At 37.3% G+C, this 27937-nt stretch overlaps 1 protein-coding gene across 3 annotated transcripts; it reads right to left on the minus strand.

The window, feature by feature from the left end:
• Window positions 1-624: 624 nt before the first annotated feature.
• On the minus strand, window positions 625-27763 carry MRPL3 (mitochondrial ribosomal protein L3). Of its 3 annotated transcripts, none has more exons than XM_062569414.1 (10): window positions 27628-27760; window positions 25855-26033; window positions 24719-24810; window positions 23866-23964; window positions 20317-20416; window positions 18364-18424; window positions 12325-12433; window positions 10925-11002; window positions 9780-9857; window positions 625-1254 (listed from the first exon to the last, which is right to left on the minus strand). In XM_062569414.1, exons 1-10 carry the CDS (start codon window positions 27732-27734, stop codon window positions 1105-1107), a joined length of 1053 nt encoding a protein of 350 aa, XP_062425398.1. In that variant the 5' UTR covers window positions 27735-27760; the 3' UTR covers window positions 625-1104. The 3 variants fall into 3 exon arrangements, with proteins under 3 accessions (XP_062425398.1, XP_062425399.1, XP_062425400.1); XM_062569415.1 differs by lacking the exon at window positions 625-1254 and adding an exon at window positions 2086-2756 and having other exon boundaries at window positions 27628-27763; XM_062569416.1 differs by lacking the exon at window positions 625-1254 and adding an exon at window positions 2775-3245 and having other exon boundaries at window positions 27628-27763.
• Between the last annotated feature and the right edge of the window lie 174 nt (window positions 27764-27937).

The following is a 27937-nucleotide window of genomic DNA, read 5'->3' on the forward strand; positions in this document are numbered from 1 at the left end:
AGACGAGTAGACAAAATTGTATTAAAGACTGGCTTAGGATATGCAAATTCTCGGCTTGAACTTCTGCAGACAGCACTCTGGCAGTCATGCAAGCACTTGATTCTGTTTGTGAGAAGATTTACAGTGTTGAAAAGATTAGACTTCTAAACAGCAAAACACATAGGATGAAAAGGAATATACAGACTCCAATTCTTATTAAAAGGTGACGCAGAAGAAGAGGTATTAGCATAAAGAAGAATACTTCACATTTGGCCTTTTTCCTTTACAAGCTCTCTCCCGTAACAGCATAAAAATCCAATACTGAGATAACTGTAGACAGATATTTCTCCAGAATGCACGTGAGGGATCCTCTGAGACGTTCAGAACAAGCTGTCAGAAGAGGTGACAAACGGGGGGCCACCGCAGCTCTGGTGCTCTTTTGTTACCGAACATTTCCAATCTGAACGCCCTCTCACCACACACGCTGCCAGAACTCTCCGAGCAGACAGACAGTGGTTGGCATGATCTTTCCTCTAGAAAATTTATTGCGTATCTGCTATGTTAAACTCAATACAACATTAAAGCAAAAGGAGAAAAAGAGCTCTGGCGAAAAGAAGCAAATAAGTCCACGCTGCTGCGGATCAATGCATTTTCCCTGTTTTATTTTGGGGTATTCTTCACAAAGTCTGACTCGCATATGATTTATCTATCCCCTCAGATGCCAAAACAGATTAAAATTTTTTTTGATTGATCGAAGATGGCCAGAATACTTTCCACAGAAGTGAAGCACAGAGTTTTGCAGCATTCAGAAAATTGAATGGAACCATCTTCAATACAACAGTTTTTCCAGAAATGTTCAAGTTTTCACAACCTATGATAAAGGACAGAAGATCACTGAAGACAAAGTGTTTGATGTGCTTTACAACCTGTCCCTCAGACTTACCTGCTACTTTCAACTCAGAATTGAAACTGACAGTGGTAAATCTTATTACTTGGCCAAAATGGCAATATCTAAAATGTTCAGGTCACTTGGCCAGACTGCAATTTATAGGTTTATTCTTATACAGCATTGCTAAGTGAGTGAAAATAACATAAAACCATGTGTTTTCAAAGTTGTCAAGAACATTAAGCATATGTGACAGATGGATCCGTGAACTGGAAAAGTTCCTCATCATACAAGTCTTCTGGTAATTTTTCATCTCCGTCAGCAAAATATGTGGGGAATGGAGGATTTCTATTGCAGTCTTTGTAATTAGGCAATTTCGTATCTTTCACCTAAGAAAGCAAGGGGGGGAGGAAAGGATTTAATAAATCTAAGAAAAGACTCACATACAGTGATGCACTAAAGATTAAAGAAATCACCTTGAAGGTGTAAGAAAAAACAGTATTCTCAGTACTCTCATTTATCTGAAGAATTCCGTATCTAATCATCAGTTATTCTAATATCAAACCCAGCTAACAAATTTAGTTTTTTATACTCAAGTCACTGAAGAGTTAAAAAAAACCCCACATAACCCCCCCCACCCTAACCCAGAATTCATCGTCTGTACCACACTGTGAGAAAGCAAAGTCTACCACTATGAATTCATGTCTCACTATTTTAAAATACTGTTAAAATAAATGTGTAAATAGGACTGGGTTTAGCTATGTTTATATCTCACATTATTTTCCTATAGGACATATCAAGTTATATTATGCTGTGTAATCTCTTCAACAACTAAGATATCCTTTTTGCCTTTGTGGAACAAACTACTTCTGACCTAATTTTGCAGAGTACACAAGTACTTAACCTCATGTGCTACACCTGGTCTCTCTGACTACTGAGGAGCTATTCATTGAGTGCAGAGTTGAGCATCTAGAACTCTTTACAGAGTGAGTACTCAGGTTTGTAGAGTATGTGCCTTTAAGAAAGTTAATTTCTAAGAAAGATAATGCCACACAGAAATATCTTTCCTATACTGACCTTTCTACACGTCAAAAGATTTAAAATCTAGCCCTCGAAACTCCAATCTCTGAAGAAAATTAGTAGCTAGAATTATCAGCAAAAAGCAGATTGTCTGAGGTAGAAGATAGAGCTGGTATCTCTGAAGAAAGGAGAGCTACAAATTCTCGAATGAGGAAATTTTATTTAAAGCCAAATTCTTCATTTCCGTATTGTTACATATGATCTTCCTGTAGACAGTGTAATAATTCCTTTCAGTTACTACTATATTCAACTAGATTAAAAAAGTACAAAGAGTTAGAGAAAAAAGTTTACTGTAGTAAGGATTTTTTTTTTTTTTTTTTTTTTTTTTTTTTGATGGGTTGCCTAAGAATAGCACTCTTCTTGGTTGGAAAGAAACACACATAAGACAACTATGATTTACAGCAAAATTAAATAAAACAATTTTATGCCTGCTGACAGTTCTGTTCTAACAGCACTGCATTTACCAGATTCATATCTGCTATTACCTAAGTCTTTCCCAAAGTCCAAGAGGATTCTTGCAGATGTAGTACAAAATAAATTTGACTTAAACTTCAGCTTCTGAAAAAAAATGCTATTTATTTTCTTTTGCCAGGAAGTTTCAGTAGCTTTCTGAATGCAAGTCTTCCAGGTTTGATAATCAAAAGCAAACTCTTTGCTAAAAACAAGGAGGAGAAAGGCTTAGTATGTTGTATTGGCTTGGATAGCTATATAGCTTCTGGAGTAGGTCGTTCCTCTTCTCCTAGACATTTATCTCCTTATTAATGCTGCTCTCTACTCACTTGCAAGTTGCCATACCTAACTGTTGAAGTACCTGTAGACGGGACAGAGAGCAACATGGAATAAACTAAGCTGAGGTCAAAGTCCCAAGACCTTTCTGCAAAAGTTCCAGCAACAGAGAGTTCACAGCAAATACAAATCAGATAGCTTTAAAGGGGCCACCTGAGATGCTCAAATACCGTATCTTCACTTTTAATACATTGCTGTTATTTCTTCTACTATAACAAATATGCTTTAATAACTTCACCATTTAACTGTTACTTCTTGTTTCCTTATTCCTGTCCAATGCTAAAATTATTTTCTTCTGACGTGCTTTTTCTTTCAATCAGTATAGTTGATAGAATATTTCTTTCGATTGGCCAAAACTACTGCTCTTTTCACATTTTCATCTTTCTTCTACGTTCAATTCCTTCAGCTGTAAGTTAAGTTCTAGTCCTGAAGCACAAACTTAGCTCATTAATACCAATCTGAAAAATCATGTCTCTTTCTCTTCCAAGTTTCAAGAGTTGTTAGATTGGTATTCCTACAAAAGAAGAACTGAATTTCACTTTATGTCTGAAAGTTTCGATTAGCAACTCAAAAAGCAGTGTAATTTACCTGTCTGCAGGCAATTACTGAATGACCTTCTCTATGCTAAGGACATAGCATATCAAAAGTTTTGCATATTTATTTCCTCAGATTGCTAAAAATATTTCACAATATTATAAAGGAACTTAATGGTATGCAGCAGTAGTTACACTTGTCTGTATAAAAGTGTACGCAGGCAAGAAGCATGAGTGATCTGGTATGAGCTATGTTCCCAGTAACCCTTCAGAAAGCATCCCTAAAAAGGTAAAAAAGCCCCACTGAAATTCCTTTACCTTACTCCTCAGAGTCAAAAACCCAAGGCTGAAAAACAATGCTTCATAGCAAAGAGTTCAAAACTGTACCAAATACTACTTGACTTTCTTCCTTCCCAAACATATGAAGTTTACAGTTTTTTAAAAATCTATACTGAAACTGGTTGTTATAAGCCATTTCTTTACTGAGCTTCTATAGTACAGCCACATCTTCTAAGAGACATACAATTATATGCAAATATTTAACATACAAATTTCTCGTATTTTTAGACCTTAAAACAAAAATAATTTCTGTGACTCAAAATCATGGCCCTGACATTATTAAACTTTTCTGCACGTTAGCATTGACCTATTTCAGTATACTAGCCCTGTCTTTCCAAGAGCTCTCAAAAAAATAAGAGCCCCCAATGAAGTCAGAATAAGATTTAATTGTCAGTGTTGCTAAAGCGCAATGAAATTAGCTCTCATCCACAGAAGGAATTAGGCTGAGTGCCCAACTGGCTGTTACTATCCACGTAAACAGTCACTGTTATAACTGTATAACATAATCACTTGGTTTGCTCAACTACAATGTTAATATTACTATGTATTAGCTGTAAAGTTTCTAAATTGAGAAAAATACTACAGAAAGCAGAAATTAGACCTGGTCACGATTTTGTCACTAAATGTTTCAAACAGAGACATAAACTGTTCAGTAGACAATTAATAAACTGCACATATTCATCTCCCATATGTTGACAGCATAATAGTTAGGATAAACAAACACAATTTCAGAAATCTATCAGCACGAAATACTTAATACAGTCTTAAATAAGCATCAAAACCTGACACTTAAGTTGCAGCTCGCTTTTGCACTTTAATGAGGCTTCAGGCTGTGTTAGCATCCACAGTAGCAGAATGCCAACTGTTTGCTCACAGAAAAGTGTTTAAATGCACAAAATTTGTTAAAAATAGTTTCCAATTCTAATTAAAAAGGGAATTAGTCTTGTGTTCCTCCCTTAAAAAGACAGAAAATATAACTTTTTTATAATATACTGAGGAGAGAAATCCAATATCAGAGTTTTCTTTTCCAAAAAGATTTTTTGTTTGTTTGTTTGTTTTTTTTAAAAAAAGAGTTAGCCAGTAACTTTAGGCCTACAAATCCAGCAAGATATGGCAAAGGTAATAAGCTAATAGGCATTACAGGAGTAACTTATCTCAATAGGCACAACATACTAATTTACAAATGTTTACCCTGCAATTTGTAACAACAACAACAAAAAAAACCCTACAGCTAAGATTTCTTTATTTTACTAGATCTAAGCATAGATTCCTTTTTAAATGACAAAGTAAGCTTTTTTGATTAGTTTTCCAGCTGACTAGAAACATTACTTATGTCAGTTACTTACCTGCACGGTTCAGTGTGCAATATCAAATGGAAACTGGCTTCTAATTAAACCAGGAATTCGTCCTGGTACTCTGCAGTTTTTCTGCTGAAAATTAAACTTGAAAAGCTCAAGTGCTTCATCTCAGTCTGGACACGGTGCTGATGCAGTAAGTTTCCAAAAATATATATATAAAATATAAAAATAAATACACGCCTTAAGGTGCACTGTGGTTTTAATGGTTACCAAGCAACAAAGAGGAGGGGTACTGGACACAAATGCTTTCTTCTTAGAGCCCCACAAAGAGAAAAGTATTACCACAATATTCCACTTAAAAGCTTGGATAAAAACAGATAGCTCCACACACATCCCCTAGGCTTTAGCCCCTCATAATTATAGGCAGGTATTTAGTAGAATGCACAGTAATTATCACAGAATCGGTAAGGTTGGAAGGGACCTCTGGAGATCATCTAGTCCAACCCCCCTGCTCAAGCAGGGTCACCTAGAGCATGTTAGACAGGGTTGCATCCAGGCAGGCCTTGAAGATCTCCAGAGAAGGAGACTCCACAACCTCTCTGGGCAACCTGGTCCAGGGCTCCGTCACTCTCACAGGGAAGAAATTTCCCCTCACGTTCAGGTGGAACTTCCTGTGCTTCAATTTCTGCCCACTGCCTCTTGTCCTGTCACACAGGAAAACTGAAAAGAGTTTGTCCCCATCCCCTTGACACCCTCCCTTCAGGTACTTACAGACGTTGATAAGATCCCCCCTCAGGCTTCTCTTTCCCAGGCTGAAGAGGCCCAGCTCTTGCAGCCGTTCCTCCTAGGGCAGGTGCTCCAGCCCTCTGATCACCCTCGTAGCACTATGCTGGACTCTCTCCAGCAGCTCCATGTCCCTCTTGTCCTGGGGAGCCCAGAACTGGACACAGTACTCGAGATGTAGCCTCACCAGGGCTCAGTAGAGGGGCAGGATCACCTCCCTCAACCTGCTGGCAACACTCTTCCTAATGCACCCCAGATACCATTGGCCTTCCTGGCCATAACGGCACCTTGCTGGCTCATGGTCAGCTTGTCATCCATCAGCACTCCCAGGTCCTTCTCTGCAGAGCTGCTCTCCAGTAGGTCAGCCCTGAGCCTGTACTGGCACATGGAATTATTCCTCCCTAGGTGCAGGACTTTGCACTTGCCCTTGTTGAACCTCTCTGCCCAACTCTCCAGCCTGTCCAGGTCTCTCTAAAGGGCAGCACAGCCCTCCGGTGTATCAGCAAACTTGCTGAGGAGGCACTCCATCCCCTCATCCACGTCATTGCTGAAAATGTTGAACAGGATGGGACCCAGTACTGAACCCTGGGGAACTCCACTAGCCACAGGCCTCCAACTGGATTCCACATCACTGACCACAACCCTCTGAGCTCTGCCATTCAGCCAGTTCATATCCACCTCACAGTCCACTCATTTAATCCACACTTCCTGAGCTTATCTAGGAGGATGTTATGAGAGACCATGTCAAAAGCCTTGCTGAAGTCAAGGTACACAACGTCCACTGCTCTGCCCTCATCTACCCAGGCAGTCATTCCATCAGAGAAGGCTATCAGATTGGTTAAGCATGATTTCCCCTTGGTGAATCCATTATATAAGCGGATATCTCATGATTTCTCCTCCCAACTACAGATTCAAACAGCTTTAATATCAAAGGCTCTATGTAAATAACAAGGTATCACGGAAGAAAGGCATTCAGAGACAAGCTCGAAACACCACAGAAAAATACAGTAAGACTAAATGCAGAAAAAACAGAAATGGGAAAACACACACATAATAGCATTGCATTGCATGACACTTTTAAATTAAAGCTTCCCCTATTCTTCAGGGATGTATTTGAAAATAGAAGATTTTTGAATTAATACTCCAACTCATAGGGTTTATGAAGAAATATAGAATGTATTCAGCAAGTTCAAAGATCTGGAATAAACTGTTGTTGACTATACCCTCTCTTCCAATCACCAAATATGTGAGTGGAGTTGATTTTTTAAAATAATTCCAGAATAATAGTGATAGTATCTACTACTAGGCCTTCATGTCAATGCATAAATTATTTGTTACTAAAAAGCTATGAGCATTTAAAGGAGTTTGCAGAGCATTTGGCCAAGATGACAGTCTTTCAAGTATTAAACCACTTTAATCAAGCAGTTCTAAGAAATGAAATATCATCGTTATTCTCATGGATCCTCAGTCCTGATTTCTAATAACAAAAATAGCTGCAACTCTGAAATGTGCTTGCATATGCCAGAAAGCATACTTCAAGATATCTGGACTTCTAAATCACAGATAACTACAACTGGAAATATTTTCAAACATAAGTAAATTGCAAATACAATTAACAGAAATTCTACATGTTCAATGAGGGCAGCGGGGCAGGTTTAGCTCAGTTGGTTAGAGCATGGTGCTGCTAATGCCAAGGTCACAGGTTCAGTCCCTGTATGGGCTACGCTGAGGGCTGGACTAAACGATCTTCCAACTATTAACTATGGCAACTGAACTGAATGGATTCACCAGCAAGAACAGCAGGCACCTAATGGTAATACAGCAGACAGCCATGACCATCAAAGTCAGTTACCCTCTTTGCATTTTAGATGTCAACAAAGTTGTTTTATTGGATATGCTCAGATGGTTTGGCCCACAAGTTTCCTATTTACAAGTTGCTGCCTACAACGATACTGCTTCCTCAAGGATTTTTTAAAGCCAATAGCAGGACTGTTTTCAGAACAAAACCAGTAACTGTAAGAAGGATGCCATGGACCCCAAATGAAAGTAATATCTTAGTGAAGAAAAAGTTAAAGATCGAATTGGCCCAATTATGCACACTACCCTTCCTGTAAGTTATTCTCCAAGTAGAAGCCTACAATGTCTGATTAACAAGCTGTAAATGGCTTTGTTTAAATGAGATCTCCACAGTGTAAATAAAAATGTGCAATATTAGCACATGCAACCTTGGTTTAAAACAAACAAACAAAAAAAAAAACTACTTCATATTATAAGTGTTTTGCTTTCTTAACCTAGAACTCAAAAAATTAATCTATTAAGCCTAGATAATCTATTAAGCCTAGTTAGAATAAAAGTCTTGAGCTGGTTGAAATAAGAACCTTCTTCAGTCTCAATGGCTTAATAAAATGTTGTAATGCTTGTAGATAGATTCCTGAGATGTGCAGATTCAGTCACCACACGACCACTTAGGTGTGGATGGGTTTAACAATATGACTAGGAAAATGAGATGTACAGCCTTTTGCAACAATTTGCAACTTGCTTAATAGTACTATTAAAAGTAAAGAATAAAGACTGAGCATAAAGTGTTATTCATTCATCTACATTATACTGCTTGTATACAAACTTTATGATGAAAACATAGTGGCCTACAACAAATCTACACTTAATTAAACCTCAGACTAACATACAGCTATCAGTGTCACAGCTCAGGATTAATAAAAATACTTAGAACACAGTTGGAGAAAAAAAGGTCATTCAGTTAGATATACAGATGAAAAGCCAGTCCAATCACAGTCTCAATTCTATGTCATGATGTTGTGCCCAGTAATTTCGGAAAAAAATTATCCAGGATAAGCTGTTTTCAGGATATCTGTTAACCCATTTTCTCTTATCTTCACTATCCTGGAAGAGAAATCCGTAACGCACTCTCCAAGATGGGACTGGACATCACAGTCAAAGCAATTTAGAGATGCCTCACTCAGATAAAAAGGGTTTATTTTCAAAGAGAGAAATGTAAAAGGGGATTTCATTTTTCTGTGTGGAAAACATCTATTCTAAAGCTAGCATTGCTTTTCTTAATGTACGATAACTATGGAATTCTGCTCCACAAATACAAACAGCAAACCAAAAAAAAAATGGATGCCCATAGGAAAGCAGGCCAAGAACATAATAAAACTTTTCAAAACATTCAAACTTTCTGAATTTGAACTTTTCAAGAACAGGTTAATTTAAATCCCTACAAAAATTCTGAACATTGTAAACTATATTTGTTGTATACACACACACACACGTGTGTGTGTGTTTAACAATCTTTATAATTGCTGCTACCAAAGACTTTTGATAACCTGTAAGCTGCTAACAAGTCAGAAAGGAAATAACTTCCTCCAGGTAATGTGTTTTCAGATGCGCAGAATATACCTAATCAGAAAGAAAATTATTTTGAAAAAATACTTGAAGGATTTTTCTTGTTTTGAGGTGGACTTTATTGTTTATGCTGTGAAAAACATCTATTAATCTCTTCATTCAGTTTTTCACAGACAATCCGTAAACAACCTCAATAAAATTCGCAATTAATTCTATAAAATGTCACAGAAAACAATGACAGTTACATTTATGCTGACTGCAAAGGAAATTTAAATCATTATTGTGAACTCCAATGGTCTTCTGCTGTACCTCAACTGCTCTTTAAAAAAGCCAACTGCTACTGTGTATGATCAAGAAACTGGAAATACTTTGGACCACTTGTAAAGCAGTGCTAGCTGTGTATTTCTGTTGATGAATACAGCCCTTTTATAATACTTCAGAAATCTCACCAACAAGCTAGTGACTCAAGTTAGTGTTAAAAGAGGGTGGATCTAGACCCAAGACACTTACCCCAGAGTTACAGCAACTGTGTTGGGTTATCATATCCTAAACAGGTACAGAACTCCAGCGCAAAGTTAAGAATGAGCTGTTTAGGGTAGACAGTGATCCACTGTCCCTAGTAGTCATTCATAGTCTGAAGGCTGCATTCAACCAGTGTTTCTCCTACTTTAAGGAGAGAGCTGTAAAGCTTAACTGTCACTAAATAGACTAAGATGAAACAAGCAAACATACCTTCACTAGACAATTTTTGTGACCTGGAACAGACCCGTTTACATAAATAATGTCATGTTTTGTGTTGATTCGCCACACCTAGAATGCAGAAAAGAGATACCAAGACTATTTTTAGACAGTATTCCCAGCTTTACAAACAGTAATCTAGTGAAGCACAAACCGATTTATTGCAGGTAGAACTCTGGGAAAGAAGAATGTTCTTCATATAGTTAAACTTGCCACAAAATTCAGTCACATGCTATCCTAAGTGGATAGCTTTCTAATGCAGGAGTCTGTTAATCAGTTTTAAAGGGCTAAGGATCAGGCTACATACGATAAGTCATATGATAAGTCAGCCCTTCACACAGTATAACATCAGTTTGAACTCCCAAGTCTCTTTTCTCTCTTACAGCAAGAGCTGTTGTACATATCACATGTGACAAATTAAGACAAATATATTCATGAAAATGCTATTGCAAACATTTTTTAATTTCTTAATTCTATGAGGTGCTCAACTGAACACGCACATTTTCTAGTCACAAAACATTAGCTTTAATTAGCAGAGAGCAGCAGTACATACTTTCATGAAGTGCAGATTTATATGCTTTTTGCGCAAACAGTAGATTTTGCCTACCAAAAAATGGTAGCAGTAATAGCTCAGGCACTACTAACTGATGAGTGCATACATCGGAATCCAGATAGAAATCCATAATCCCCTTTTTGCACAGGAAACACAAAGGCCATTATAAAGTAATGACATCAAACAATTTAGACTTGGGCTCGACTGAACAAGCAGAACAGGCACTAAGACATTAACTGAAAGTCTCAAGAACCCTGATGACTTTCCCACCAGGAAATTCTTGGCAGACACCAAGGAATACAGTGACAAACACATCATACGCAGTAGTGTTACCTGAAACCCCAATCCTCACTTTTGCACATATGCATAAGGCAGTTCAGGTGTCTTTTTGTAAGTCACCAAAAGACAGAAGCACACATTCACTGCCTATGTCTTTTCAGCTTTTTTATTTAAAGATATAGCCATGATCCTGAATTCTGAACCTGACAAGAATGGTGGATGGTATACCACCACAACGCTGTAAAGCAAAGTTCATCACTTAGCAATGCGATCACCTTATACACATCCTAATACATTTGGAACTCACCTTTAATCCAAAAGATGTCCTGTAAACGTTACCCATTTTACCAGGCATTTTCTTTCCACGGTAAACTTTGGAAGCTTTCTGGATAAAAACAGAGCTCAAAAGTTACATAACTACAAGAGACACATTTACAAAGCCAAGAGGAACAGCTAAGAAAATATATTAGTATTTACAACATTGAAAATATTTAATATTGATTAGTATTTTAAATACCTCCAGGTTAAGTATTAATCTATGTTACCTGAAATATTTACCTCAATAATAAAAACACTATAAAAATGCTGTATCAACAAAGAGATTCTAGCTTTGCTTGACAGAAATATTTGTAGATTCAGGGCAGAATTTTCACTCATCCAATATTTTGACTTGGTGCATAGCAATAAAAGGTAGTTTTCTAAAATCCCTGTCAGCACAAGACTTTTGTCTATAACATGGAGAGCAGCAACTGACAGGCTTGCTTAAACTACATGTGCATTCCATCACAGAGCTTCAGAGCAGTACTGAGCCAAAAGGCAGCCAAAATTAAGATAACTGTAGCTTCTCCTCTTGTTCCTAATCTGTAAGTTTTATAACAAATTTTCTACTGATGTAGAACAGATTTTTTTAAAGTATGTTTTTCAGAACTGAATTTAAAATGACACTCCCTCCATTGCTCTAGTTTCTGTACCCATTTTCATTTAGATGGGTGTAACTTGGAGAACAAAGGTAGGAAAAAAGGCAGGAATAAGCCCAGTAACTTTCAGTTCTACAGCATTACCTAGGGGTTTATCTCAATCTCCTACATCCCTCTGTTATAATGTTTAGGATGAAGTTTTAAATACATCTTTTTCAAAGAGCTTTTAAACAAATATTGATTATAGTTTGAAACTTAAAAATATTCCCCTGTCTTCACCTGAAAAAAAATCAAGCAGCTAACAAAACTTTTTGGCAAAGAGAGTTAATTAAGTGTTCAGGCAAGGTCAAAAAGCAACTAGCCTTGTACAGCACAGCCAGCTACCTTTCCAAAACATCAGCAGAAAAATCACAATTTAAAACAACCGGTAATCCTTTGCAGTCTATAAATGCTGTAATAAAGGATTTTTAGAACTCTCTTTAGATCACTATTTATCTCAGCTATATTACCAAATACCACATTTTGCTCAGTTAAAACATCTGCCAACTCATTTACTAACAATATAGGATCCTCATAATTCAAGGCATAAGAGAACAGCTAACTACACGTTTCTCCACTGTTCTTTGGTTTCTGAACTTCCTCTGAAACCTGGGATTCTCTGCTAGCACACAGTGGACAACAGACTAGAAAAACAGCTATTTTGAAATAATTTATTTTTAGCAAGTAAAAATATTGAGAAAGAGTGTATACAAGAGGAAAAAAAAAAGGAAGAAGAAATAAGAATCCTTACATTGGTAGATATTGCTCCAGGACGTCTGTGAGTTTTAGTTTGGCCATGGCTAGCAGGCTGGCCTTTAAATCCCCATCTTTTCATAACACCTTGAAATCCTTTACCAATTCTGAAAAAAAAAATGCATTAATCATACTTGAAGTTCCTGGCAATGATCAATAATTTCAGTCAGGCTTCTGATCTTTTTACTTGTAGCAAAGCTCAGCAGTCAGAAGAAAATATTTTAAAAACAGTATTCTATATCATAAACATACTCTAGGGCAGCACTTAATGCTGTTTTAGAAAATAAAAACCACCAGAAGAGAGTCAAATAGGCAAAAAGACTAGCATAAAACACTCCTTGCTGAGATGGTCCTCAGTAAAAGTTACTATATTGAAGCTCTCACCAATATTAACATTATATACAAGAAAAACAAAATAAATACAGAGTAACCAAATAACAATCTACACCAAAACTTATTGGAAAGCCCTAAGCATCAAGAGAGGAAAATCAGGCCTGCTAAGAGAAGCATCCAAATAAGCAAAGTAGCATTTCTTTACCAAACTACAGTAGGTTCATCTCATAAAGCTATTCTCTAGAGCTGGCTGTTTTGTGTAGTGAAAATACATAACTCTTCTGATCTGGACTCATCAGACACATACAGTCTACAATGAAATAACAAATAAACACATCTTCAACATCCATGCCTTAATCTTTGAGGCACATGATAATATTACTGGCTTTGGAGTTCTGTGTTTACTGCAGCGTCAGACTCGACAAGAAAATTGCCTTACTGTTACACAGAAGAAAAGCAGATTAAAGCATGTTTAAACCCACAGCACTGTGAGTTTCCAAGAGGAAAAATCTGTCCATGGTGTTTATAGTTGCACAGATTATTTGATTCATTTAAACAGGATGATCCTCTTCCTCCAATTTACAGAAATCCTCTCTTGGCTAAGGCACTTTGTGATGGCACCGTCCTATTAGTTTAAGCCAAACCCAAGAAAATAAAACTGTGTGATCATGCATACTGCATGTGCTGATATACGGGCGACTTTTTGCTGACTCACCAACTTAGAAAAGTAATGCCTTTAAAAACTAGAGAAAACACCTCAATGCTGAAAACATCATTCACAAAACCAGATCCTTTCCTCTTCCCATTGGACAGTTCTCCTTTGAGTTGCTTTTGCCAACCTAGCCAAGCTGGAGTCAAAAACCACACACAGAAAGAATCAGTGAAAGCAGCGAGCCACCTGGAAACACGACTCGCGCAACCCCAGTGCCTGCCTCTCGGCTCTCCTCTTCCCTTGTTTGAGCCTACTGGCCAAGTCCAGAGATATGTGGCAGAGCAGGAAGACATCTAGTCTACTCATTTGAAATCAAGATCTTTGGTTAGAAACAGTACTAATTTTTTGCTCATTTCCTACAACTAAAAAAATGCTAGAGCACGATCAAACCAGTCATCTGTTCTGTTTGGCCTGCCAGCTGGCCACTTGGCACGGGGCACCAGCAACAGGGTCTTTCCAGTCAGGAGACACTGGTGAGGGCATGGGGAGGGTTGGAGGTGTGGCTGCGAACTGAAGGCACCTGCAGGAGGGGCTGGGGATACCTGGGATCAGGAATACAGGACAGAAATCCAAAGGAAGCAAGGTTTCATTACATCAGCATTTCACGAATCAGCTTATTCTAAAAGCTTGCAGTACTGCAGAGAGATAGTTGTTAAAAAAAAAAAAAAAAGAAAGAAAAGAAAAAGAAAAATTCGTTGGCAATATTATTTGAAAAATATTCATGCTTTAAGAGTGGCTTAAACTCCATATTCTTCTGTATCTTTAGACTGCTGAGGCATCAGTAACTTTAGAATACATAACAGCAACAGAACTACATAAAAACTTTTATCTATTCTGCAAAAATATTATTTTTCTTTAATCTATTCTTTTATCTATGATAGGCCATGTTTCTCAAACAGACTACTTCTGGCACCTCTAGCTGAAAGACAGAATTAAAAAGCTCTCCAAAACCAACTGCAAGTGGGTCATATCACAACAGCTGCGCAGTGACCAGAGAGAGCAGATTGAGGGCATGATTAATTCTTCAGCTGCAGAAATGTACTTGCAATTCACTACACAGAAAACCACACAAGCATCTGAAGTTTCCATTCCAAGAGAAAATGGTACTGTCAACTTTAATCAAGAAGCAAAATCTCTGATGTTGTGAAACCACTTCAGTACCTCATTCAGATGGTCCCTCTTTTAAACATGAATGATTTAATAATCTGTAAACTGTACTTTTTATAAAATATAATCAAAAACCATGCTGCTAGAAAGAGTTTATACTTTTAAAGGGGTGCACTCTGAGAAGAAAGTTACTTTATCAGATGTTAGGCGGTATCTTCAAAAAGAGGTGATTATATCCTATGACGGAGTTTCTAGTATTAATGATTTATGCAACGAGGCAACAGAATGTATTGATCTATGTTTTGCTCTCCTTTCCAATGTGTGGATTTTATAAAATGGAAGCCTTAGGAAATTTATAGAAAGCGTGGCCAGACTAAAAGAGAGTACACTAGTAAATCTTCAGCTTCTCATATATCTATTGAACTACAATATGAAAACAGTTTCCAACATTTGAAATATTCTGGGATAAGACAAGAAAGAAGCTGAATTCTATCAAAAAATTAACTAGTCCTTAAAAGAATATATTCTTGACAACTTCTGAACCGAGGTCAGGTGTCAGATCTTAGTATCAGATTTATCAGTTTCAAACTGTTTAACTGCCCTTTTCACCTTCCTTAAATCACTAAAAGTGAATGTATACAGCAAGTATCATTGATAAACTAAAAAATTTTTAACATTTAGTGTGAGTTAGCCAAATCAAAAGATTAAAATATATAGTTATCACATACACAGTATATCCTATTTTAAAATGTAATTTCACATTAGCCAAAATATGCATAAAAGATTCTGACAAAAACATGTACCGCTCCTAGAGCTCACTCAGCTTCTAGTAATCTGCACCACCTTCTCATTTAAGCATGATTCAAAAGAATTCCTGATTTTCCCTAGAAAGTCCTAACTACTGATACCCCATTACATCTTGTTCATTAAACTTTATAAAGTCTTAAAAGGAGACACAATACAATTCCAATTTAGAATAAGCTCAAATATGCATAAGAAGAGGTATAACTCTGAAATAACAATGGGCATAGCTCTGCTAGCTCCAATAAAGACTTTTCAGAAACGTTAAGGCTTGTCAAACCAGGCTCTCAATCCAGAACCTTATATTAAACAGAATTGATATCTACATTTCACTCTGAGAAGGTCAAATTATACGTGCGGTATCTCAGATAATATTATCAAGAAGCTGTGTTAAAGTAGAAGGTTTGCCATCCCATTTATTCTGTTGAAATTTCTGTATGCCGTCTTCTGACTGTTGCACCAAGATATTGGCTTGAATTACTTCTGTTCTCACAACAGTAACATTAGACACAACATCTGAACGGGCAAGCTTGCATGAGACCTGTCTTAATTAGACTGGATATTTATATTATCAGTCTTATGCCATAAAGGGAGTTTTGTCATATCAGTCATTTCATTAAAGCATGCTTACACCTGTGCGCCATAAAGGAATCACAGGCAACAATCAGGAATATGCAAAACTAAGACTAATGCAAAGGTTAAATGAAATCAAATGAAAATAACGGTAGAATTAAAAACAGTTTAATTAAACATAGTTGTTCTAGTTCCTTACCTGCAGGAAAGCAGTTGTTGAAGTCAATCACATAATTTTGTAAAGAAATTTATTTTCCAGGTTTGATTTAATAAAATACCAGTACCTAATTAGCCAACATTTATTTTAAAAAACTACTGGAATAAAGTACTCTAAATCACGATTTAGTTTGCTGCTAACTCTTCAAACATAGCAAATTTAAAAGACAAATATTTAGATGCTATAAAGGAGAACAATTACAACTATTTAGTCAAAGAATTTTAGAAAATGGTAGAGTGTATTTTCAGGCTTGGACTACACTGTTAACCTAGCAAAGGTTAAATAAGCTGTTAACTCTCCATAATCACTACCTACTTCTTATACATTTCAAGGGAAATTACTATTTGCTTTTGCCTTGTATTGGCAGAATTTCTGATATTCCAATGGCTTCCAGAAATATCCATAAACCAGGCCGCAAAGCAGCAGAAAAGGGAATTTCTAACACAAACACTGATCTACTAACAATGAAACTTACAGACCGAGCTTTTAAATTGCTTAAAATAAATATTAAGGAAAACATTTCACATTGAAGGCAGACAGCATGCAGACATGCAGGCTGTCTACTGTCAGTGTTTAAAAGCTACTCATCCTGTGTTGAACAAATTACAAGACTTAGAATAAAAACAAACTGCATACATCTTTAACTAAGCTTCCTTGTTTCCATGACGGTGGTTTTCTCACTGAAGTATAAATGAACGAAAACATTTTAGTAGAATTAGACAAAAATGTATTTTCAAGGAGAGTTTAGAAAGAGACAATCCAAAAAGGGGGGGGGGACCCCGAAACCCTACACTTTGGTAACCAAATCAAATCAAGATACTAACCAAGACTTTTCTGAAATGTAGTGACAGTAGTTTGTTCATACCACAACAACTAAGAACAACTTCCTAATTTTTGTAAAGAACAACCTACACAGGGATCAGGAACTCCTTGTTTAACAAAACAGGTCAAATAATCTCCACAAAATAATTACTTGAATTATTCCATCTTTCTTGCCTTTCAAAGTAATACATGCCTATATTTTAAAAAGGTTGAGTCATTTAAAGCAGATCTACAATTCCGCGCAAAGAGCTGAACAAAATCAAGATACACGTTAAATAGCTCTTCTACAAAGGGAAACCAATCAACTTGAAAAGGGGCAGAATAAGCTGCTGTGAGCTAAAGGCTGTTCATTGAAGACAATTTAGAAGCTATATGAATAACATATCAGGTCCAAGTATTACATAAGCAAAATTGACATAGGAAAATTCTAATTCCAATCAATGACTTGTCTTCCTCAGATTGGAATTTTAGATAAAGTGAATAGATTTTCAATAGGCTGCCCTTACAGATCTGCTCAGGTGTATTAGAAGCTGATATGGTCAGCTTCTTTATATATACATAAGAATAATAATGAGAATAATATTTGACCTTTAAAAGCATTACACAAAAAAAAATAATTACAATGCAAAATATTTCAACAAAGCCTGTTAGGTATTATCTCCATTACACAAAAAAAAAACATCAAATGGAAAATGTCATCTTGGTATCACAATATAACAAAAATGCACTTAAACACTGAGATAACAGTTTTCAATTCTGCTGGGCAGTAGAAATCATGCATGCAATAGAAGAGGCATTACTCGTCTTTGTGGCAAGGTGCCAGTTATTCTTTTGACATCCTCTACAACTTGAGCCCTAACTTGGCATTCACAGTGGTCTGAGAGGAAAACATTCCTCCCATGTTAAAGATCATTAGTGAGTTCCTGGCAGAGGAGATGAACTGTAATACGAGAGAAAACAATATAGGATTGTGACAGCTCTGCTGTCCTGCTAAATGTATCACTGTCTTGCTGCTTCTCATTGCATTCACACACTTCCATCTCTCTTTGCATCTCTTCACCAAATCAAAATTAAGCACCTCTTCTGAGAGCTGAGGCCTCTCAATATTTATCCTCCACCTCTACATACCACATATGCTGTATTATAGGTTTCCTGGCCAGTGCTAAGCTTCAGCATCTTTTTCTCAAGCTCTTTATCAAGCCGTTCAGTGCTAATTATACACTTGTTACATACCACACATGCAGAACCATAGGCCTAATAGCAATATTTGCTTAGTCACGGTGCTCAAAATCAAAAGTAAACTTTAATGGAAAAAAGAATTTGGTATTTTTGACTCAATGGCTGAATAGACTTCTGTTTTCTGTGAACCCCTTGCAACTGCATTTTGGCTTTTGTTAGCCATGAGTCACAGTCAAAGCACAGCAGGAGAAATCAACCCATTTGAAAGATGCATCAAAATGTTAGGAACCTACGTTTTTGCAGTAACATCCACGAACTGACCTGGGCGGAAGTGAGCAGCATACAAAGGAGTACCTTCAAAAGAAGGAGAGATCATGTTCAACTAAGTTCTGATATCCACAAATCAGTATTGAGTCATTATTATGCAGATAGAGTATAGTCATAGGAAAGGAAATAAAAAATTCTTTTGTATTTACATATTATTTGCTTTTATTTATAAACCTTCATTACTAAAACAGGTGCTTTGTACCTGCTACTTAAGCAAATTTCTCAGTTGCTAGCCCAATTTTAGATGGATAGAAGTCTTTGGGCTTTACTTAGAAATGTTGCAATTCAAATATTTAAAGACAAAGTCAAACATGATTAAGACTCTCACTTGGCAAGGAAACAGAACATGTTCTACTTAAAACTACGAGCACATCAAAATGTATTTTTAACAATACTTCCCTTCAAAAGAGAGCTGGAAGGACAAAAGGTCTGCAAAGCTTCTTCTTTGTTTTAACAAAGTTTTGGGGTTTGCTTTTGTTTTTTGCAGACTAGAGACTGGAATAAAAGTACAGTTTCATCCATTAGGGAATTATGCATATGTTACCTTTTACCAGAATTTGTGCTACTGTAGGTCACTGACGTCATTCATCTGAATGCTGTTACTCATTTGTGCTTATAGTATCAAAGCTTTAATTTTAATTAAAAAGTTACACTATCTTCAAGAATTTTTGTTATCCAAATGCAATATTCTACCTTTAACAACATTTAAAAGTAAAATAGAATTGAAAACTTAGGTCATTATAATGAACTTTAATCTGCAGAGTCATGCAGTTGCAGCTTTAACGGAGTTTCCAGCTTGATGCAAGTCAATTAAAGAAATTAAATTCCAATCACTTCTTCATGCTTGCATCCCTTTTCATACTGTTTTCAAATCTCTGCATGAATTCAAACTGGAATGATGTAAATCTCTACTAAGTTTCAAGCATAAAAATCCTCATACTGTTATGTTGTTTATACAATGCATACATGCACATGGAAATAGCCTGTCAGCAGCAAGCAACGGAGATAAAATGAGAAATCTGAAGGATGCTAAGGACATTTTATTTACACACATATATATACACACTGCAAAATCAATTTATTGAAAACCTGCATTTCTGCTATTTCTCAGGCCTTCACTTGTATTTATCAGTCCAGATTTCCTCCAGACTACATACTTATCAGTTGTCACACTGCCTTAGAAATCTCTTTCCAAAAACTTTACCTACTGGCATATACAGCTATAATGTATTAGAACTTCCTACTCTATTTAATTCTTGGGAGGAAAAAAAAGGCAAACATCTATGACACAAGCAAAAAGCAGAAAATAAAAGTTACCTAAATACACAATCTAATAAATCCTTAAAAACATAAAGCTTTTAATGAAATCTACAGATTTCTGATAGCAAATGTTCTCACTAAGAGTCAGTATAATGCATTTTATTAAGTTCTGCCTTGCAAACTGCCAGGAAAAATGACATCATAGAGGACAGCAGTCAGTCATACGTCTGAAGCAAAAAACCCCAAACGTCTAACTACAACTGTATGCCCCAAGAAACTTTACCATGAACTTCTTAGTGTCCTTCTCATAACAACTATCAGAGAAAAATAATGCATGCATATTTATTTCCAATACTTAAGTTTACAGACATTTACCTCATAACTCAATGTTAAGACTAGCTGGTTTGGATCATACTTATTTTCTAAGCAATGAAAACAGAATTCCTAGGAAAAAGGAAAAATTCTACTTCTTACCATCTACAAAGACCATTTTCTATTTTTTCCCTAAAAATGAAAAACTAGCATGTGCTCAATGACAAATAAGAATTCAGCAATTTCTGTACAAAAAACAAACAAACATGTTTCATGACTTGGTAAAAATTTACAAGAAGTGGAGGACATTAAACAATCAACACAGTATTCTGTAGTAGAAAGATTACCTGGTTTAATGATGGCATCATCAGTTACATTAAATGTCGTAATTTTCTCTTTCCGTGGTACTCCAGCTTCTCTAAAAATTTCCATTTCAGACTCCGATTTCTGTAAGAAAGAGCAGCCATAAAAAGAAGTGATCTTAAGATATCTGCAGATCAACATTTCACAGAAAGTGATTACAGACTGTCAACACTGCTCATAGAAACAGACATATCATACTACATTTTTATCTTGACACAAGCATTTTTAGTATATATGAAATAATTTAAAACTTCTGTATCTGCTTTTTACTTTCAGTCAACTAGTTATCATGTAATTATAGCATATGACCAAGACATTTATGAAAATTTCTAAAATCAAGAGGAAAATCAGCCATATAGAATGTAAATAAAATGTATTACTGTTTTTTCTCTTTTCAAATAGTTTTTTAGTCATTTAAAAGCATTTTCTTTTTCAAGGTGTTAAAAATTAATTAGTTCTACAGCATCACAAATCACATTTCTTCCATTTAATAAAGAAAACCAGAAAAATAAGGCTATGTCTTGCAAAAAATTCTGGAAACGCTTAACTCTCCATGGAACTGAATATAGATTCTCTGGGCAAAGAGGGGGGAAAAAAGATTAAAAATGAGTTTATGATTCATATATTTAAGATGTATCAACTGTACTTAGTACCAAACCATTGTTGATTTAATAAAGAGAAGTCCTTCATTTTAGTGAATTCTGATACAAAGTTAAAAACACTTTAAATTGTTCTCAGCTGCTTTAAACTAGAAAACTCACAGAAAAGAGCTGACCATTGAGAAGATACCCGTCAGTGGAAACAATGAGGCAGGAAAACTGAGGCTGCAGGAAAAGGCAATGAAGCTGATTTTTCTCCAAATGAATACTCGTGGAAAGCAATTTAAACATCTGCCAGCACTGTCACACTTGGATAGTCACATCTCTGAGGTTCACTTCTCAATAGTTCTGTGCAATTACCCCTCTCCCAAACAAAAACGTTTCTCTGTATTTTCAGAGAAAATAACGCAAATAACTTCTAAAATGCAAGCCAGTTGTTTTTGAAAACCTACATGCTGCCCTTCCTTTTCTTTTTAAAAATATATAAATAAGTGTTACGAGAACAGTGAAAGTTTTGTGAAGAAGCAGATGATCAAGCATCTCTGACTTAATTAGACACAAACCAGAACTTTTGCATTTATAAACACATCTTCTTATTTGAAGAGAACATGTGGATTCAAAGTCTTTGAAGGTTAATTTTTTTTAGTAGAAATTGGTTTGTTAACATGAACTCATAAGACAAAACATTTCAAATACCATTTTTAGAAAGTCATCTATTAAATACAAAATCCTCCCCAAACCCCCAAAACCTGATGAATTAAAGAAGGATGACCATCATATTGTACTACCATACATAAGCATTTAAAGTAAATCAAATCCCTTCTCTATTATACGCCTGCAAACCAATCCTTTACTTCCACTGCTACGTTAAACTCCCTCCTTAGATGACAGCAAGTTCAACACTGTACTCAGCATGGGAGTCTGAAAAGAGCTACCACAATTGAAAGAAAGCATAGTAAAGTCAAATGGTAAAAATCACTCACTCCTAAAACTCCTACTACAGTGTTTCATTGTTCTACTTCAACAATCAATCAGCTTTCTTTTAATTCTCACATTCAGACACTTCAGAGAGAAAAGAAAAATACAAAAGTAACAAAGAAAGCAATGATTCAAACTTGTATTTAGATCATAGAAAGACAACATTTGCTGGTACCTCAATAACTAAAACGGTTCAGAAACTGCATGCCAGATTCTTTCTTAGAAATTACATACTTTACAAAATGATAATAATAATTAGAATTCAGACTTAGGCCAAGTCCTGACTACAAATCTGTCTAAGGATATTTAGTCAATTTTCTTTATTAAAAAAATAAGTTTAATCAAATTAATAGGCTCTAATTTGGAAAAAAATACTTCCAAGAGAAGTATTAACATAATTCAAACCATTAAAAAACCCCTGAGTTGACATTTTAAGTAGTTCTGTCTTGAAGAAAGTTTCTCAGCCAACGAGCTCTTTAAACAGAAATTCTCCGTTTGCTTCCTTGTTCCCTGCATATTACTCAGAAAACATATTGAATCACTGCTAATGTCATTTTCATAAGAATTTCAACAGTAAGGAGTTCAATGTGCAAAATACAATTTGAAAATCGTTAGACTCCCATGATTGTTGCATGTCTTGAACCAAGATAACGAAGGAAAAAAGCACAGCTGTAATTCCTCCAGGGAAGAATGTTACACACTAAAAGTGGATATAGACTGAAGTGACAGGATAGACACATGAAATGTAGAAGCAATGGTGGTGAAACATGACATAAACCCATTGAATAAAAGGACGATACCTTAAAATATGTGCCTCTCCAAAAATCATGAGAATACCCCATAAAAGCCAACAAGTTTATCAAATGAAAAAAAGCTCCTTTTCCCTCACCTCCACTAACACAAACAAAAGGTATATGGATTCATTCTGAGGCATTTGGATAACCTTCTGTTTGAAAAAAAGGACATATATTTTGAACTGTGAAAGTCTGCTTAATAATCAAAAGTTTTATTTTGTACTTGCCTAAGTCAAACAAATGAGTTTCAAAACACTGCAAAAGTACATAGTTCTATTTTACAGAATCACAGAGAATGCAATCTTTTTTACTGGCTCTTTATAGAAATCTCTGTAGAATAGAATATTCTCTACAGAGTTATCTCTATAGAATTTCTATTTTATAGAATCATAGAAAACACAATCCTTTGAAGGAAAGCTTTACTCTTGCCTTGAGCTATAATTCAATTTTCCTCCTCAAGATCGACAGCTTTGTTAGATAGCCATAGCTATTGAAGATGGCCAGGAATTCCACATCAAAAATTTGGAGTATTCAAACAAGTGAGTATGTTTTGATACTGCTGCTGACGAACTACATTCATGGAGCTATCTGACTGAAAATTTAGTTTTAACTTTTTTATTCAGTAAAGCTATATGCAAGTGAACAATCTCTATTAATAGACTCATGGCAAAATTACAACAAAAGCAAATAAAACAGTATAGAAGAGTCAACCACAGAACAATGTCGTCTAAAAACTGATGAAGCCTGATGAGTCCACAACACGTGTATCTTGCAGTCTTGGTCCCATATTGTTTCCCCTGTTGCTTCTATACTGCTAAAGGCCCTGCAGACTCACCCATTACATGGGATGATTTGTATCAAAGCAACTTCCAAAATCCACTGCTTTCTTACAGTAACAAAGGGCAACAAAAACTTCAGCAATTTGTCCTCACCTTCTAGACTCTCAGGAAGAACAACCAGAAATAGGTGAGAAAACACCTATATTCACGCCACTTAAAGAAAAATTGAGACTACTGTTAAAGAAACAAGCAAGGGCAAATCTGACAAAAGATCCATTCCAAAAATCTACATGTCTGCAAACCAATCTCTTGGAGAAGTCTACTCATGCTATTTTAGTACTGTAATGACAGAAACAACGAAACATCCAAAGCAGTTTACTTACTGAAAAAGGAGATGCATTTTTCCCTCCAACAACTAACCTAGGTGACTTTCCACCTGAATCTTCCTTTGAAATGTACTTTAGAACATGGCAATCTTGCACCTTAAAAAAGAAAAAAAAAGTCTTAGAACAGACTTCATTTGTGCTCTTTTAAAAGGAGATGCTGAGTACAAATAGAGGACAGTGGGAAAAAAGTGTATGATAAAAAGTTAGCAATCAATTAAAGACTTATCTTAGGAAAAATATTAGTAGAACACAAACCATATTCTCATGAACGTTCTAGAATTGAATCAACTTTTATAGCCATCTTTCATCTGCAAGACGTGTAAAATCATGACCAAATGCAACTGCAAAGCATACAATAAGAAGGGTCTACACTATTGACTCCTATTCCTTTGCAATGTAAATGTGAGATCCTTCATAGCCTCAGTTTATTATATAGCTGTGACAGGCTGGCAAAGAAGCCTCATCACACTAATATCTGCCTGAGTATGCAACAAAGGAGCTTCAGGGCTACAAAGGCTCAACAAGCCAGATGAAGCCAATTCCCAAGTGCTTGCAGTTGGCAAAAAGAAGTGAAGCGGGGAGTGAATCCCAGTTTTATGTCATCCTCCCTTCTCTCCTCTTTCATACATACCATGCACAGTTCTGCACAACTGAATATCTGACAGAGAAGGAAAACAGTTCCTAGAAAATTTAGAGTATAAAAACAGAGAACAGGCACAGCATGTTATGCACGCTAAAAGAAATCTTTGGTAATTTTTACTCCGCAAATAATACTTTCACTTTGCCTGAAACTTCTGGTTAACAATCTGAATACAGTATAGGAGATGAAATTCTGCATGATTTATTTCACCTTAAGTAGCGTGACTACATGTTTCTCTCCTGACTTGGTCCATATTGGCATCATTCCCAATTTTACTGCAACGACACCAACTCTGATGGAACCTGTAGATCAAAACAGAACATGAATATAATTCCATCCTCAATCTTTGAGAAAGTCAGTCTCATGACCTACAGAATATCCTGCAAAGCCTCTTCAACCCAGACTTTTCCTATGGACCAGATCAAAAGGAGAGGAAAAACCTCTGACTTGCTGTGGGTAAGCTTGGAACAATCTGCTCCTTTGTTTTAATATTACAGCAGTGAAGTTCTGTACAAATTGCCTTTGATTCAGTGTGCAAAACAGTTCATCATGAAGATCAGAAAAAACAATGCTTCAGTATCATTTTTGGTGAAAAAACATGACTCCCACGTAGAATTCTAGAGCTAAATTAACTAATATAAAGATTTCTGTAGTAGATTCCTCCCATCCCAACTTTTGCATTTTTTGTCACTGTAGCTATATAGCAGGGACACTCTCTTAAGACTTCTTACAGTCCACGTCTTGAAAAATGTAACAGACAAGATAAAGAATAAACACTTCTAACTTTCAAAAATCCACACATCTTCCAAATAGATAAGTAAACATAATGCATCAGTTATTTAAAGAACATTTGAGTATTACAATGTGATAATTTCGAACTTAGTTTTTAATTAAAATCATCACTTTGTCAGTGTCACTTCTGCACCATGACAAGATAATAAACTAGGTATTCATCCAAAAGACCCCCAGAATATAAAGTACATGAACTTGAAAACATTCTTGTAACTATTGCCAGCCTCTGAAGAAGATACAATACCACTTCAGCAATTCAAAAGTTTTGCGGATTAGAACACAACATAAAGATTTTAGCTCTTCAAAGGTTCACATCATTTGAACAGCAACCAACAACATGGTACAGAGTCTGTGAATCCACAAGAAGATCTTCAGGGACAACAGGAAAACTTAGAACAGAGAATATTCTGTTCCTTGCAAAGGTTAAACTGACTGAGGAAACAGCAAAAAAGGACGATGCTTTACAGAACACAAGCCTGCTGTTACTGAATGCAACAACACAACAAAAATAATAATGGTATAACTTTGTTTCTTCGGAATAGATGCTTTCTCACCTGGTTTCCACTCATTCAGTGGCCATGGTTCATCTTTCAGAGGACACAGCTTGCTGGCTGTTTGAGCTTTGTACTCTTCTGCAGTTATCTTCTTGAGGAACTCAACATTCTCTTCAGAAAGATGTTCACTCCACCACGTTGTATTGTTAACATGCCTGACCACAAAGCCCAGCTGTCCTCTACCCAGTGATGGGAAACAGTTTAAATTGCTCATCAGTTTATACAATGTCTCACAGCATGTATGATTATAATGGTATTATCAAGTAGTATATATGACATTATAGTTAACAGTAATAAAGACCGAAATCATACTAGCAAGCTATTCGACTATCATTCAAACTGGCCACCCTTGACCAACACCTAATTATTTGTCAAAGTATTCTACAAACACACTGAAGGGAGGCAAATAGCAACAAATTAGTCACCATTCCTTCTGCGGTAAAAACCCTGGATCAGCGGATGAAGGGAAAACAGTGGATGTCATTTAATTTGACTTTAGCAAGGCTTTCAGCATTGTCTCCAATAGCATCCTTCTATACAAGCTAGGATGTCACGGTATGGAACGGTAAGCTATCAGATGGGTGAGAACCTGGCTGGATCATCAGGCTGTAGGGGCTGTGGTTCACGGTTTGTACTCTGCCAGAAGCAGACTTCCTCAAGACACTACTTGGGGGCTTGTCCTATTTAATATCTTTCTCAATGGCCTGTTAGAAGAGATGAAGTGCACCCTTATGAAGTTTGTGAATAAACTGAACGGAACAGTTAATATGCTCAAGGGCAAAGATGCCATCCAGAGGCATGGGCCGAGGAGAAATCTGATGAATTTCATAAAGAAGAAAATTGGAAGAGTGGCCCAGAAAGGTCATGAAGTCTCTGTGTTTGGAGGATCCCAGGATCTGACTGGTCAAATTCCTGAGCAACCTGGTATGACCTCATGGCTGAGCCTGCTTGGAGCAGGAGGTTGGACTAGGGACCCTTTGAGGTTCCTTCTACCCACACAGCTGATTTTATGTTCACTGTTGCACTTTACAATAGTACAGATAAACTGCTGCATACAGTTGTAGATAATTTGGGGACTACCATGGGGGGGGGGGAACACTTAAATGCCTATTAGTCCTCTGCAAGGAAGATGAAATACATTTTTCTGCAGTACAGTTAAAGGTTTAAACTGCACTGATGGATTGTGAAGCATATGGAAAGCACCCAAAAATCCTGTGCCACCAGCACAGCCGTGAATGCAGTAACATTTTGAACCATGTAAAGTCCTCACAACACTGAGCACCTTCCCCTGTATTAACTTAAAGATGAGGGCTGACCATTCTGCATGTTTAAATGTATTACTTCTTCTTTGCAGCCAAGCCAGGGCATACACATGGCTACCTGTTAACAACAGGCAGCAACTCAAAACACAGCTAAGTCACGTTGCCCACTACAAAGTGGAGATGCTTTGGACACGAACAAGCACATACTGTCACAGCTCCCACGCAGATCGGGCCAGGCTCGAGCACCCCAAAAGCACACTAGGGCCAGCCACCCTCCGCGCTCACAAACACTCCCGGCACCGCATAGGGCCTCAACCTGCGGGCAGGCTGCGCCCAGAGGCCTCCAGGCGGAACCGGGGGGGGGGGGGGGGGAAGGGGCGGGTGAGGTGGCTTCGCCTCGCAGCTGCGACAGGCCCGAGCCCCCGCGGCGCCCCAGCTCCGCTCTTCCCGCCGCCGCCTCTCCGCGCCCGGGCCGCCCCCTCGCCCTTCCCTCTCCCAGGCCTGCCGCTACCTGTCGGCGGACGCCGCCGCCGCCGCCGCCGCCGCCCGCAGAGGCCTCCCCGGCCCCCGGGCCCACAGACGAGCCCCCAAGCGGCCCAGCAGCCCCCAGCCCGCCATCACGCGGCCCTTGGCGGCGGCGCCGGCGGCTTCCGGCGCGGTGCGGTCCGCCGGCCAAGCCCTCCGTGCTCCCTCTGGAAAGAAGGTTCCGGCCTGAGCGCTTCGCCGGGGGAAGGCATTGAGCGGCGCGCGGGGAGGGAGGGAGGGAGGGAGGACGGCCGCGCGCGCCGCGCCGCGCCACTGGGGGGCGGGGCCTCACCGCC

The sequence above is a fragment of the Rhea pennata genome, chromosome 2 (genome assembly GCF_028389875.1).
Source record: "Rhea pennata isolate bPtePen1 chromosome 2, bPtePen1.pri, whole genome shotgun sequence".
Classification (NCBI taxonomy): Eukaryota; Metazoa; Chordata; class Aves; order Rheiformes; family Rheidae; genus Rhea; species Rhea pennata.